The sequence below is a fragment of the Pagrus major genome, chromosome 12, assembly GCF_040436345.1.
Source record: "Pagrus major chromosome 12, Pma_NU_1.0".
NCBI lineage: Eukaryota > Metazoa > Chordata > Actinopteri > Spariformes > Sparidae > Pagrus > Pagrus major.
The window spans coordinates 13,590,393-13,605,890 of NC_133226.1; the positions used below are offsets into that span (position 1 = coordinate 13,590,393).

General features: G+C 40.4%; 2 protein-coding genes across 4 annotated transcripts in view; both read right to left on the reverse strand.

The window, feature by feature from the left end:
* Positions 1 to 6,337, reverse strand: part of slc27a4 (solute carrier family 27 member 4) — a 23,218-nt gene extending 16,881 nt beyond the window's left edge. Inside the window, exons 1-2 of one of the 2 annotated variants that reach the window (XM_073478299.1) lie at positions 6,256 to 6,337; positions 879 to 1,040 (exon numbers count right to left, since the gene is read on the reverse strand). In XM_073478299.1, the coding sequence (XP_073334400.1) occupies positions 879 to 1,040; positions 6,256 to 6,257 (164 nt within the window). In that variant the 5' untranslated portion in view covers positions 6,258 to 6,337. Of the gene's footprint in view, positions 1 to 878; positions 1,041 to 2,969; positions 3,267 to 6,255 lie in introns of those variants that run through there. The other variant, XM_073478300.1, reaches the window with a different exon arrangement.
* Positions 978 to 12,576, reverse strand: swi5 (SWI5 homologous recombination repair protein). Of its 2 annotated transcripts, XM_073478302.1 has the most exons (6): positions 12,395 to 12,576; positions 11,344 to 11,392; positions 11,147 to 11,250; positions 10,706 to 10,800; positions 6,256 to 6,342; positions 978 to 1,040 (listed from the first exon to the last, which is right to left on the reverse strand). In XM_073478302.1, exons 1-5 carry the CDS (start codon positions 12,490 to 12,492, stop codon positions 6,278 to 6,280), a joined length of 411 nt encoding a protein of 136 aa, XP_073334403.1. In that variant the 5' UTR covers positions 12,493 to 12,576; the 3' UTR covers positions 978 to 1,040; positions 6,256 to 6,277. The 2 variants fall into 2 exon arrangements, with proteins under 2 accessions (XP_073334403.1, XP_073334402.1); XM_073478301.1 differs by lacking the exon at positions 978 to 1,040 and having other exon boundaries at positions 5,890 to 6,342.
* Positions 12,577 to 15,498: the final 2,922 nt, after the last annotated feature.

The window sequence follows — 15,498 nt, forward strand, 5'->3', positions numbered from 1 at the left end:
GAATGAGGACTGTAGGAAACATAACCCTTTTAGTACATAAACAAGGCTATGACTTTGTAACATAGCACTGAGGGCATGATAGGACTACAGTTCTAATACAGTTCACCCAATCTGGATGTTAAAACACTCAAAGAAAAGCTGAAAATCAGCACTTTTCCCTCATAGTCATTGTCTCCCTTTAGGTTCAATGTTCTGGAGTGTCGAGCCAAAACCAGAGAAAATTTGTCACTGTCAAAATACTCTGAGACTGCAGTACATTTTGGCAGTGGCTCCCACTGACAACAGAAATAAACTCAAGACTTGACTGGTTTAAAAAGGAGCTTGAACATCAAATTCCACCACTTTTTAAAGTGTCATTAAAGGTGTTATTTGTGGAATATGGCCAGTATTCAAAAGGCAGCTCCAAAAACATAGGGGGCAGCATATCGCCAGAGTGACAGACCGTTGCTGCCCTTTGCTAGCTATCCTTGATTCAGTTAGCCTGGCCGTGGTAGAGCCGATGGGCCTGCAGTTTGTCTGGACCAGGACCTCGGATCACAGGGGGAGTCACCACAGGCAACGGGGACCAGCTCAACTGGATTTGCCAGCCTGATGTGAGAGTAAGAGTGACCACGCCTCGACAACAAACTGGAACTGAACAAAGCCTCAAAGCTAACTGGTTAGCATGCTAACTTCAGAATACATCTCCGCAATGCAATACATAGACGTCTTTGACATAACGTCAACACTGTTGTTTCTTTACACTCTGTTGATAATGTTAGGTTATTTTTTGAATATTTTAAATCAAAATTGTGGCCATATTTTACAATTTGCTCCTTTGACAATGGAACCATGCAAATACACACACACACACACACACACAACATCCCCATGCTTACTGTAAGTCTCTGCCGACTGTTCTGGCAAAGATCTGCAGGAAACTCCATCCTCCGCTTCCCAGGTAGAAGATCAGGATGGCCGGGAGAACCTGGTACCAAGGCAAGCCCACCAGGAGCCTCAACACAAACAGCAGGGCCGTGCAGCACGCTAGACGCATCATCCTGAAAGAATGCACACACATATAAATAGATACAGATAGTGGCTGCAGAGCGTGGCAACTAATCACAAAACACTTCAGACCAAGCATCAGTTCAGTGGGAGAAAGGTTACATGTGGTTTAAATGAGCAAAACAAATTATCTCGGATATGTATCTTCTAGATCTCAAACCACTTCAGGGATTAGTTCACCAAAAAAATGTCAATTCAGTCATTATCTACTCATACTCATGCTGATGCAAAGTAGGGTGAAGTTTCATATTCAACAAAACATTTCTGGAGCTTCACATCAAAATAAAATAAACAAACAAAAAAAAGACGTTACATACACCGTTTTTAAAACCTTCACTGCCGCTGTTAGGCTAAAAGCATTAGTGCGCAGCCCATCTGAAGTGGGTGCACAAGACTGAGTGCATGTCAAGGGTGTAAATAACGTCTTTTCAAATCAATCTGGGATCACAGGGCTTCTGAAGACTTTGACTACACCGTACAAGCAGTATGGGACCATTTAATGTTTATTTTAGTAGCTTATAGGACAATGCTGTAACTCTGCTTTGCTGTGGAGCTCTAGAAGTGTTTTGTGGACTACGAAACTTCACCCGACTGTCTGTCTGCATGAGGGTGAGTAGATAATGACTGATTTTTCATTTTTGGATGAACTTCTCCTTTAAGAATGTTATCAAACATCCTGTGACTGATTTTATCCACTGACGCAGCTCGGGTACACTGCATCTTGTAAGATATGAGGAAGAGTTTACCCATACGCAACCAGTTGTATACTGTATGTTGTCATCTTGCATGGTCATGAGCATGTAAGAGAAAAATATACAAACATTTTGTGAGTAACAATCATGCGTATGAGTGAAATAGGCTATTTTTTCACAGGAACAGTCTGATAAAACCGAGAAATTACTTTAGTTTTTTTCTCTTTTGCAGTTGAATAGAGCCCAAGGCTGCTGAGACCTTGGGGAAACCCTAACTCAAAGCAAATCAGCCTTAGTGACAGCTGAGAGCAGCAGCAGCAGCAGAGGACAGCATGTGTTGACATTGGTGTTGAGTGCCACCAGATAGCTAGGAAGATGATCCCAAAGTGGTAAAGGATAGGTTTGCATGACTGCTTATTATCTATTTATTAGCCCATGTAGAAAAACACTGCGGGGTTATTTGTTTAATCTGATGGTGTAAACCCATTTTACAGAGCCAAAGATGCTGACTGGGTATTTACTGCTCTGTCTCCTTGGATGTTGTTAGAATGGTGATCAATGCAATTCAACAAGTCTGCAGCTTTCTCAAACATGGACGATTAAATTACTGTGAATGTCCGACATGATGTCAAGCTAAGGAAATGCACAGTAGGAAAAGAGCTTCATCATTCGCTGCTGCTACACCCGGAAATTTAAGAGGCGCGGACTAGCATCATATTGCGGTAGTGGATTTGAAAACGACAGTGAGGCTCAACCCACTGATGGTTAGACTAGACTGCGCCTCACCAGAACGTGCCATGTGCGCTTGCGGACTGGGCCTTCAGTCGTCAGACCCGGTTGGATCATATTTAACGGGCCGTCCCGATGTAGGTTATCATGGTAACAAGCTCAGAAGCAGGATGCGCAGCGTATTGCGCGCATCGGCTTTAAGCGAGGAAGCGGATGGACAGTGTGACAGCAGCCTCTGTAAGGATAAAGCGGCGTGCCGAATATGCTGTCCACGTTCACATATTCGTGGACCGAGATATTAAAAGTGTCGAGCCACCTCTCGTGTCCCGTGAGTGGGTCGATCGCTCACAAGGTGGACGGAGGACAATGGAGTCAATTTCCTCCCCTTTCTCCTCTTATAATAAGCGGACCTATCCGTGAAGTTGAGCATCGCGGGGGCGCACAGTCACCCTGGGCTGTGGCTGGCTGTGGTGGTCGGTTTTTTTTTTGTTGCTTACATACCTTGCACCTCGCTCACACCGTCACAAGCATGTAGATGCGCAGAAAATCCCAGACGTGAAACTCGTTGTGGTGCGATTCTCCCTTGATCGGCTTATAGACTAGCCTGGTCGCCCCCTCCGCTCCGCTCCTCACCGCCGCTCGGCTCGGCTTCACAGAGGCTCACAGAAACGCACAGAGAGACGGACACACGCACCGGGATCCCCTCCTGTTGTTAATATCACAACGCGCTGCTGCTCCTCTCCTCCGGCGGCTCGGGCGTCAAACTCGCCTGGGTGTGCGCTTCGACTTTGACCCCGCGATCATCATCCGTTCATTGTCACAATCATTGATATCATTTCTGGGTTCATTGTAGCCGATAAGCTCGCTAGCAAGCGTAATTCAAATGACCTTATAATTTTCTTAGCTGCGCCCGCCCACCGCCGTCAGCGTCCCATCAGTGTGTCAGGAATAAGCGCTGACGGACGGGTGCGCGGGCCAATCGGGGACGGCGATTTTTTCAACATCCTCTCCGGCAGGGGCGGGGTTTGCGGCACTGGTGAGGAGGAAATGCGGTGCGGCCCCCTGCCTGCTCGCCGACAGACAACGAAGCCAGCACGCACAGCAGTTTCCACCCGGTAGTGACGAGGCCCTGATGCTGAGCCGTGTGGCATAAAATGAACCCTGCCTCTGCATGTGGAGGCAGCCTCACCACGTCCCTTCATTCACTCCACAAGATGGGACTTAAATGAGGAAGGACACACCGTAAAGCAGTAATGAGGGCTCTTTTTTCATGTCCATATGAGGATTGAAGGCACAGTTCATCCCTAAATCAAAAATACATATATTTCTCCTTTATCACCTGAAGTGCAGTGTATCCATCTAGATTGTTTTGGTGTGAGATGCTGGGTTTCGGACATACTAGCTGTAGAGATGTCTGCCTTCTCTTTAATATAACTAGATGGCACAGAGTACCATCTTCTTCTACGAGATGATGCGGAAAGAAAATAGTTTGGACAAGAAACTGCTTACAACAAGGTCTGTGGATTATCTTGGGTAACCAGGTCATAATTTCTGGAGCTGATGCCATGTAGTTCCTTAATATTTGAGAAAAGGCAGACATCTCCACTCCAAAACACTACAACTCACACCAACACAATCTAGAAGGATAAATAGATAAATGGATAAAATATGTATTTTTGATTTTGGGGTGAACTGTCCTTTGAGGCTCTACAATAGGAACCAAGTAGCTTCCATCCTGCAGGTGTTCTACATCAACTGGTTGATTAATTGAAAAGCCTGAGCTTCTCCTCTCAAATGAAAACCTGCAGTTTGCAACCACGACTGGTAAACAATAAATGTGAAAACATTGTAGATATATTTTACATATACTCTAATATCTCGACTGCAGGGCCAGACAGCACTAAAAGATGATTTTTTTGACTTGTTGATTCCTTCAACTTTAGCCCACATGACAGAAGAACTTAGGCCTACTTTTGACACAAGGAGGCTGACATTTTACACACTGTTCACTGCAGCAGTTTGTCATGTCATAAAGCACATTGCATAATCAGGGAAGATTACAAAAGACCTACTATAACAAACTGCTGCAAGTCACTTTACAGGTTAACCTAGGTTACCTCCCCAGTGGTTAAGACAGCACCTATTAATGTGGACACATGTATTTGTTAACGCTTCCAAAATAATTTGCATGCAGCCCGTTTTCTCATATTTGATGCATCTGCAGCAATACTAAAGATGCATGGGATAAAAGTCAAAGTTTGGCATGGCGAACATTGGTGCACGTTGATCAGCATTTACCATCACATACACTAACATACAGTATACTGTATATACCACACTGATCCAAGTATGTGAGACTGTAAATAAATGTCAAGCGATGCAAAGATCAAGATAAGAAAATAGATTGAGCTTTGACCAACAAACGAGATAAAAGGTACAGGTGCACACACATCATCACACTCTCACAACAGGCGTCCATCGACACACAAAAAGAGCATCATCAGGGACGTGAAGCTCCTTCGCCGCTGTCAGTCAGAGAGGACACATAATCAGCCTTTTTCAGACAGATAAGGGCACACCCAGAGTATTATGCCACTAGCCCGTGTTCTCTGTCCAGTAGATACACTGAACAGAGCAACATTGGGTACTTTATTTAAATAAAGGAAGTAGGTACGCAACAATTAGTTTGTAGTTAAACCTTACATGGTCCCGTGGAGACTGACAGGAAACTAGAAACAAATGTGACGGTTGGCTAATATCCTTTTTCCCTTCAATGAGATTTTTAAGAAGTGGCTGGTTGGTGACCTTATCTGACCAAGTTTGACACTTTCACTTAGATGAATGTATTTACTTAAACTGCCAATAGACAAGCTTTCTGCTTCAACATATCATTATCAAGTAAATGCTGACACAATGTTATAGATATGGAATAATAACACAAATGGCGTTTACATTGGTTTCCTACAAACCTTGCTATCACTATACAATGTTGTCTGCCATCGGGCATGCGGTGACCTAGGAAAAGGAAGGTGAACTGGTGATCCATGTCTATTATAGATTAACTGATTGAAGAAACTCATGTTTTGTCCTGTGTTGTTGCTTGTGGTGGAGGCTGTGAAGTGAGTATTAAAAATTGAGTGTACTGTGTATTGCTAAAACTACAATGTATCTGTAACTTCTTTAGTTTCCGTAGTGGGTTAAATGTTCTGTTAAATGTTAATGGGAACATCCTGTCAGTGGTGGTGCGAGTGCCTATTTGTTATTTGTTATTACCAGCGTACAAACATATTATATTAAGTGCTAGCACATTTTATTTTACGCTTTAAATAACAAACAAAAGTCTGTTGGAAAATGGACTCACCCTTTGTCTCCATTTAGATAAGCTCAAATGTCAAAACAAAACAAGTCCTTTCAAAGCCACTAGAGTCTTCACAACATTTATATTCTTGTACAACCAAGGCAGATAACAGGCTGGAGAATAAAAACATACAAACATTTGTTTTGATTAGATGGCCTATTTTAAATATTAGGCCTGCCTGCTGGACTAACACCATTCCCATCTTATCATGCTCAAACAAAAACAAATCTCTCTCTGTAAAAAGGTGAAAACAGAATCACAAAGAAAATGGGCAAACTACAGTCTGAAGAGGCTGGTTGAGGTCAACACACTTCCTCCAGTTAGTCTATATCCATCCTCCTATTAGAAAGTTTTTTGGCCTTTTCTTTTTCTCTTTATGCCCCTCTACCCTTGGCCAGACGAACAATTCCCAACACTGTGTTTTCGTACATTTTTACCAGTCTTTTTTTATTCAGTCATCAAGTTCCAGACCGAAGTGGCTGTACAGATCTCGTGTGGTTGTCCCCCTTAGAGCAGCTGCAAGACAGAGGAAAGTGGGGGTTAGGCCCCTTCAGCAGATTACAGGGTCAGATCCCTCTGGTCTGCTTTTCAAACAATCCACAAAACACTGAACAGATCAAGAGCACAGTACAAGAAAAGAAACCACACTAAACAAAAGGCTTGTGCACGATGACAGGATTTTATACAGTGGCCTTAAAATGCTTTTGACAGTCATCTCATCTTAGCCCATCTTCATCATCATTTTCAGCTTATTAAAAAAAAGTTGTTGTTGATACGTCAGCTAACATATCTGACAAATCAGCCCCACTAGCTGGATCTCTGCCTCTTTTACATCATGTGGATCCAAGCTATGGTGAGCTGTGCCAGGCTGAGCCTGATACAGAGATCTTTATTGTTTTTTTCTTATATACAGTAGAAGTTGTGGCATTTGTTACTACGACATGCTAACGTGGTTACTGGTAGAATGCTTCCAGAGCTGAAAAAGTATTACATTTTATTGTCAGCTAATGCATGGACTTTAGATCAACCAAAAAAATTTAAGAAAGAGGGAAAGAAAAAGAAAGAAAGAAAGAAAGAAACATTATAATTTATCTTGACTAACATTGATGACTTAAATTATATTATTTTTAACAAATTAAACGATGTGAAACAGAATTTTATTTAATTAATCCTATCGCTCTCTCTACGTCTCTCTCCCTCATATATACTGTACATATATAAAGAGAAACGACTGCATGATCCAGATATATATCGTTTCTCTTTTCCTGATGCAAATTATATTTGTTTAGGAAGTCAACACTTTACATATAGTACAGTGCTATTGGAATGAGGGGGGTTGAAGGTCTTGAGCTACAGCGAGGTTCATTGTTTTGTCAATTATCTTTGCTCATTTGCGCAACGCTCAAAACAATAGGTTATGTACAGTACAAGATTATTTGATGGGAGTTTCCTTTTAAAAATTGTATGTCTTCTGTCTGTCTTCGCTGACATTTTGCAAGATTTCAGTTTAGAAAGCACTGCACCTGAATACAAGGCTAAGGTCAGACTATAGTGCCAAATGGATGAATTTTTATCATATATATATATATATATATATATATATATATATATATATATATAAATATACATAACACCGCTGAATAGTAACATTAGAATCTCACTTGTTCAATTGTTTAATAATGCATGAATGATTAAGGAAAAATGTCTCATTCCTCATTAAGGAAGCTCATAGACATTTTTAAGACTAAAAAAAGAAATTTCTTGAGCGATGTGACAATGACCTTAATCTTGACCGACAGACAGACAGACAGATGGACATGGTGAGAGACAAAGAGACAGTTGTCTTTAGAGGGTACTGCAGGGCATCTCCTCGTCTCCTCTCTCATTCTACAGCCTGCCCACCATCTCCACCCTTTCAGAATGACAGCAACTCAGTGTTCAAGTGTACACTCTTTGTGAAAGTGTGTGTATGTATGTGTATGTAGAGAAAGTGAGAGGGAAAGAGAGCGCAGGAAGGGGGAAAGAGGATGATAGCATGTATTTGTGCTTGACAGTTTGTGTACGCGTGTGTCTGCACGACTGACACAGACTGTACTTGTATGTGTGTAAGTGATGTGAAAGACTGTCATTGTGTCAGAGGGGAAAGGCCACCTCCATTCACTAAGAGGTCATTATCATCCTGACTCTACACTGTAATGAGAGAACTTAAAGAGATAGCATGCTTTTAACTCACAATATAGTTTTAAATCAAGAGATTTCCTAGTTTACCATAGAAGTGGGAAATGAGTGATGTTGCAGCATTTGAGAATTGTAAGACTTTGTGTGTTGTTCCTGTGTACATTGTTGCGTAAAGATCAGTAGACAAAATCAGGGGATGTCCAGATTTTACTTAAAAGCTACTACGAGGAACTTTTATTTTTTGTTGATTCTGCTGGCCTCATTAGACTAAAGATGACAAGGGTAAAACAGGGTAAACTTTGTTTTAGTGATGTAATGAACCACCAGACTACAGAGCAGCCTTTTCCCTCAGGCTGTGAAACCCCTCTATTCATCCTCAGCACTCCAACATAAAAAAAGGTATTCATTTTTACAATTTATCCAACTTGGATAAAATGGAATCTGACCTGGTGACAGCCATTAAGAATCACTATTATTTACACATCTTGTTTGCCTGTACAGGTCAGAGGCATCAGTATTAAATTGGGACTGTTTTATAGCCAGTTGAAAGTTCATTGTCGTACATTTAACACCAAACACACACTAGTCTCTTCATGAAAAACTAGGTAAAAAGTCATGTTTGTTATGACACATATGCTCAGACCATAATGTGAGCTGGCTGTGTGTCACCAAAACCTCCCTGACAGGGTGAAATATTTGAACTTCTCCACAGTTCCTTAACCTCATGCAGTTACAGGTTTTGAAAATATATTTCAAAAGAGACTTACAACTGTCTTTCACTCATTGTAGCCTATTTCCTCAGTCTGGTAGGTCCCCAGACACACTGTACATCACTTCTTGAGGGGTTTACACAGAACTATGCAGTGTCACAAGAGTTTTAGGGAGAAGGTCAAATGCTAATATAACTTTTTGATCTTGCTGAGAAAGAAAAGTGATGGGTCTGCAGTCTGCAATTGTTGTACTAGCTAGTATCCGATCATTGATTTGAGTAAGAGGATTAATACACATTACATCAAGAGTGTTGTAATTTCAACTTAATAAATACTTCTCTCATCATATGATGTATGATGGCAATGCTGATAATATTAGCAAACATATGAGTGGACACAAAAAATTAAAAGGACTGTCAGTGGCCAGTTAATTTAAGCTGTATGAGGTGAGAACCTAAGTATAACCAAGCTCGCCCCAATTAAGAGCGGCACTTCAACCATGACATGTGTCTGTGCTTATTGGATTGAATGTTTGAAAGGCAAGTCAATGTAATCTAAACGCAAACATAATCAGTGTTGTGTAAATACTTTCCAAAGTCAAATGAAAGACTGGCTTTGGTTTTTAATCCAGCTCTATTGACAGAAACACACTGTTCTGTTGCCCTCTAGTGGCTGCCTGTAGAACAATTTGAATCTCCACCAATTTCAACATACTGTAATTAGACCAAGCGAAGCCCATCATCATCAGTTTACATTTTTCCAACAAGCTCTAGTTGTAATACCTGATAAGATAATAGCTTATTGAAATGTTTCCTTCTGTGGTATATGTTTAAATAACAATGTATTTAGTTCACTAGTTTTCACTAGTTAGTTAAATTAATTCACCCCCTATTAACTGTTCAATAATGGTACATATCAATTAAAATACCATAAGGCATTAGTTTGTGATGACAACAACTATATGTGACCATGTGGTAAATTAGATGTCGTCTTCTTTTTTTAAGGGTGTCTTTTCACAATCATCCATATTCAAGGAGTTTTTAAAGATGTGATCACACACATCTTTTTGCAGTTTGTTTTCTTTGGTCCAGATCACACCCGGAAAAGACATACTGTTATATGTCTCATCTAGTCTGTTGAGGGTGCACATTTCCTGATTATAAATGAGCCAAAAGGTGTTAACATGAGTCACACAGACAGTCAAACAACTCATTCAACTGACAGTGCTGGTTTCCTGTCATCTTGCGACGCATCTTTTTTGTTGGTGTGAAGAACCGACTTATAACTCATAAGATATGGATACAAAAAAGGCTATTGCTAACAGAGGGAAGATAAGATGCATCATAATGGCTGCCACGATCAGCTGACATGCTGAGTATTATGCTGTATAATGTAGATGGTTCAAGTAAGTTGCTGCCATACCATAGATTTTCCACACCTCAGTTCACTTGGAAGAGAAATTAGACTCAGTCCTACGTCTGCATGTGACTATGCACCAGAATTAGAATGGATTAGAATGTGAATTGCGCTTATATGATATGAAGAACTGAGCTGAAGGAGCGAAAGCTCACAGTGGAGTTGAATGAATCAAACCAAAAGCTCATATTTGTTTGGTGAAAAGGAGAAAATTCATTTTACAAGGTGAACGGTTGTATTTTTCTACTGAATGTGGAAAGTTATTTCCTTTCTTAACATTTGGTGACTTCAAAGAAAACATTACCCAACACTGGTTATGTGTCTCTCTTTGAACTTCTGGTGAGTTCAGTTCAAAATTAAATTCTGTTTTAGGAGAAAGGAGAGGCCTTACCATTCACCTGTGTTAGAATTGGTCTTGAGGTGTATGTATGTAGCTGACCCACAATTCATTAATAAACATTTGAACATAAAAATGTTATCTTGGCCCTGTAAATTCTGTAATCCTAGGCTACCATTAGCACTATTATACTACTAAAACTAGTGAATTAAATCATCTAAATGAGCATTTCTCTTACCAATACGGCCGAGGAGTGATTGTCCAATGTCTTTGATGTCATTGTATTCATGCAGCATATCAATATGATGCTCCAGCTCCTCTACTCTGTATCCCCTGGGGAAACACATACATACAATCGATCTCCATCAAAAGCAGATCTGTGCAAGTGCTACAGGCACACACACACGTAGAAACATTTCAAAATGTGGCAAATCAGATTAAAGCTGACAAAATTATGTGTAGTTAAGAGGGGCACAAATATACACACACATGCATTATAGTTATTTCAGGTTATTATTTACGGGAATTAACACTACTGATTCCCTATCTCCTAATCCTAAACTAAATCATAATGCTTAATTTAACACACACACACACACACACACACACACACACACACACACACACACACACACACACACACACACACACACACACACACACACACAGCTGTACTCACTCAGCCTCCAGCTGTGCTATCTCTGTGTCCAGCTGCTCTCTTTTCCTCTCGAGTTCTGCCACCTCCTCTGCAGGACTAACTTTAGCACTCTCAGATACTTGAAGCTGTGAGGTACAAAACAGACAGCCATGACACTGATACTAAGATTTGTGTGTCTGTGTTTGTGTGTATTACAGACCAAGAGGGGGTTTACTTACAGGTGATTTGAAGTTGGAGTTTACTCTCTTAAACTTTGAGAATGGAGTTCTAGGGAGACAGAGGAAGGAAACAGCTGTTCAAGACAGGATACGTTTCACTAATGAGAAAATGTATAAGTAATAATGTCTTTGAAGGAGCTGGTTACATGTTCACTCAGTTTTCATTTAATTTCTCATTCCTAATGTTCAATAATAGCAATAAAAGCTGTATTGTGTGTGTGTGTGTGTGTGTGTGTGTGTGTGTGTGTGTGTGTGTACATGCGAAGAAAACTGGTTTACAGCAAGAGTGCAAACGTCCTACAGAAACCATTCAACCAGTAATACATTATATCATTTGGAATTAATTGAATTTCTAGCCCCTTTGACAGAGATTTGAGATTTGAGGCACGTCTTTATCAATTTCCAAGCTATGGCTCAATAATGATAAATGATCAAATCAGGAATTACTCTGATGATACTGTCGAAATTAACTGATTTTCCATTTGACAAGTTCTGCATGAAGCCCATATGTTTTATTAATTAATTTAAAGGATTTTTTAACCATTTGAATAAGTGGGATAACTAGAGAAACCTCAACCAATTAGGTTGTTAGATTTTATTAACAACACAATAAAGACTAGCTAGTTCCTGATTTTGTGGTCAACTAAAGTGGATAAACTTTCACTTCTAGTGATTAATGGGCAGCCAACAGAAAATGCTTTAATTTACACTTTCACCGAAAAGAAATCATGTAAAATAAACAGTGCAACATGTAATGATGTCTGAGGTTATCTAATAGAAAGCCTTTCTGAAAACAAAGTGGGCAAAAAGTGTTTCCTACGCTCATATAGAGGTGTGGCATTCCTGAGCATCTTGAAGTTACATGAACAACAACAACAACGTTACAGTTAAAGCTCATATCTTCTCGAGAAAGTCCTGGAGCACTATAACACCGAGACAAAGGTACAGTGGAAGAAGGCTATGGGAAACATTGTTCTAGCGTTTAGATATAGTTAGCAGACAGTGTATCAGCTAGCTAACTTAGCATTAGGGCTAACTGTTGACAAGTTACCTCTTCAGTACTCCTTTCTTCAAGTCCTTCGCCTCCGGCGTCGAAAGTGGACAATTATTTGCACTGCGGTTGGTTTCAGCAGTGTGCTCAGTGTTCATACTGCCTTAAACGTCGTGAAAATGTGTGTTTTATGGCTATTTTGAAGTAATAAGAAGAGCATATTACCACTGACAGGAACAGGAAGTTCGCATTTCGCGGTTTATGGTAAATAGACTCAGACTACAACCGGATTGGTTCTTGTGACACGAGAGGCGGGACTTACATGTTTGATTACCATAGCAACAGCCGTGTGGAAATGGCGATTGCGTCACGGCAAACAGAATAAAAATACAGCAATCTGTCAAATGTCTAAACAGGAAGTCATTAAGTACACCCTCTGCCTTTTTATATATAGAGAAAAAATCATATTATGCGAACTTATTGATGGTGTATTTAAATACTATCCTCATTGGACCACCTGATGGCGACAAAGTACCATTTGATTTGACTCCTTTTTATTTCTGCCCTCATCACATCTTCACCTGGCACAGCACTCAGATACAGACTCACTCTCTCCGTGTGTCTGAAGCAACCCACACACTTGTTGACTGAGAAGAATATTGCATAATCGGAGAGTGATGTGGTGGCATTCAGTATATTCATGTGGTAGTCTAAACTGAGGCTACCATGAACTGCTCACCACCGGCGCCTTAAATCTCAATCGGTGGTGGATTAACAAAGCAAAAGGTCACGTTCAACCCACAGAAACGCACAGAAACACACACACACACACACGTGGAAAGAGAGGGGGAGAGAGAGAGAGAGAGAGAGAGAGAGAGAGAGAGAGAGAGAGACTTTTCTACCACATATTGGAGCCAGAGTTTTAGTCTCAGCACGGTTCACTGGGCAAGTACCAAAGGAAGAGGAACACAGCATGAGATTTAGGTCTTAAAACAGAGAGAGAGTGAGAGCATGAGTTGGAAAGAGAGACAGGGTTCATAGAGAAAAGAAGAGAGTGAGACAGAAAGAGAAAAGGCAGACAAAATGTGAATCCCGTGGAGCTGGTGTTGGGCCCCGCGGAGGACATAAAATCAAGTCCATTCTGCGTTGCGTCCACAGGATTCATTGCTTATTTATCAGTTGTTATACAGAGACAGAGAGGGTGGGGAATGAAAAATTCAGACAGGAGGCATGGCCTTATCTCCTTTTAGAAATTGCGAGATTACACACACTGGGCGGTAATGGCTCCTGCACGCACTCGTGTGTGTGTGTGTGTGTGTGTGTGAGAGAGAGAGACAGAGAGGGAGAGATTTGTGGAGGATGGCTATTTCTCCACATCTCTGACACAGCAATAAGCATTTGTGTGCATGTGTGTGTTGCTCCATCACATATTCTGAATGGCTGCTGCACATGTCTGAGTTTTGTTTGTTAATGACACAAAGTAATATGTTTTAATGTGTGAGAATGTGCAAAAGTTCCTGCAGTAATGGCAGAATATTTATTTAAAATGTCACAGCAGATATGCAGAACAAGTGTCGGTTGGACTTCTGTTTAGAGGAAAGAGCTCCTTCTTAACAAAGCTCTCGAGGCTTGTACCGCCTGTATTTATTTTGGCAATCTGGTTAAGTCCATAGGCCTACTGGGTCCCCGTGCTGGCAAGGTATAAAGTATTGGCAAGGACTATTCTATAATACTGTAGAACACATTTTACATTTTCATTTAGGGCAAGTGAATTACAGTAATTCATGCATACATTCATGGTGGTGGCTGCTATGCAAGGTGCCGACCAGCACAGGAGCAGTGTTTCTTGCCCAAGGACACCTTGACATGCAGACCACGGGAATTGAACCAGCGACCTTCCGATAACAATATACTGGCTCTACCCCTGAGCCACAGCCGCCCCAAACACAGCATTGTGTCAGAATTCACCAGCAGTTTTTGTTTATACTCAAGAATGTTGGTGTATGCTACACAAACCTAATTAAAAGTAGTTGAGGTTGCAGGTGGATGGTTGTATTATTTGAGGCTTGTGGCTGTACAAGACATGTTGAATTGTCATAGTAGAAAAAAACACAGGTTTTACTAATAACATTAACAATTGCTCAGTGATTGCAGATGGAATCATTCATTTGTCAATTTTGTTATTTAGTTCCTTGTAATTTGTAAAAACAATATGGTCAGAATTTGAAGGTAGCTCCAAAACCATAAAGGGCAGCATATCACCAGAGCAACAGACGACTTCTGCTCTTTGCTAGCTATCCTTGGCTGTAGCTAGCTTGATTGTGGAAAAACAAATTATGACTTGACTAAGTTTTGGTGAGTTTTAATTTGTTTCTGTCAGCAATTAAGCGTGTCCAAGTTCAGTAGAAGAAAGAGTATTTGTTTATTTTGTTCATTAATTACGCTAAAAACTGGCATATAACACCCAGCTGAAACAACAGGGCCTATCGGACTATCACATCTAGTACGAATTGTTATTATGAGACAGGATGGATTGGAGCTAGCTGGTTAGCATGCTAACTTAAGTAGACATCTCTGTAACACACTACATAGACGTCTTTGACTTAATGTCAACACAGTTTTTTCTTCACATTCATTTGACGATGTTGGCTCATTAAAAAAAAAAAATGTTTTAAACTAAAATTCTGTCCATATCTTACAAGTTGCTCCTTTAAATTTTTCTTTTGTCAGACTACTGTTTCCAAGATGAATAATTTTCAGGAACTTTCGACAGGCCGAAGCCAATTTTAAGTTTGTTTTTGTTGTGCTTGTTTTTTTGTGCTTGTTATGCATAAAATCCACACATTTTTTTTAAAATAGTGGGTAAACAACCACATTTGCCTGCCCAGTGAAGACAAGTTGTTATTTTTCAATGTTTTGAACAAACAAAATTACAGACATTACGGCAGAAATTTCTAAAACATGTATCTCAAAACCTTAATAAATAAATTCCAGACTGTCTTTTTACCTTTCACTGTCGACAATCTAAAGAAATATTCATATTTGTCTTACATAGAGAAGCATTATTTAAAAATTGAGCAAAAGAGGGAGGAGGTAGAAGAGTAAATATAAGGAAAACAGCAGGATAATAAGAGACAAGGAGGAGAAGTGGTAGGAAGCCTTGG

Excerpts from the sequence above, each read along its gene's own strand:
- swi5 (XM_073478302.1), bottom strand. The coding sequence starts at position 12,492 with ATGAACACTGAGCACACTGCTGAAACCAACCGCAGTGCAAATAATTGT. Across the intron at positions 11,393-12,394 it reads AAGAAAGGAGTACTGAAGAG|AACTCCATTCTCAAAGTTTA; the intron begins GTAACTTGTCAA and ends CTGTCTCCCTAG. Across the intron at positions 6,343-10,705 it reads ATCACTCCTCGGCCGTATTG|CTGCTCTAAGGGGGACAACC; the intron begins GTAAGAGAAATG and ends TCTGTCTTGCAG.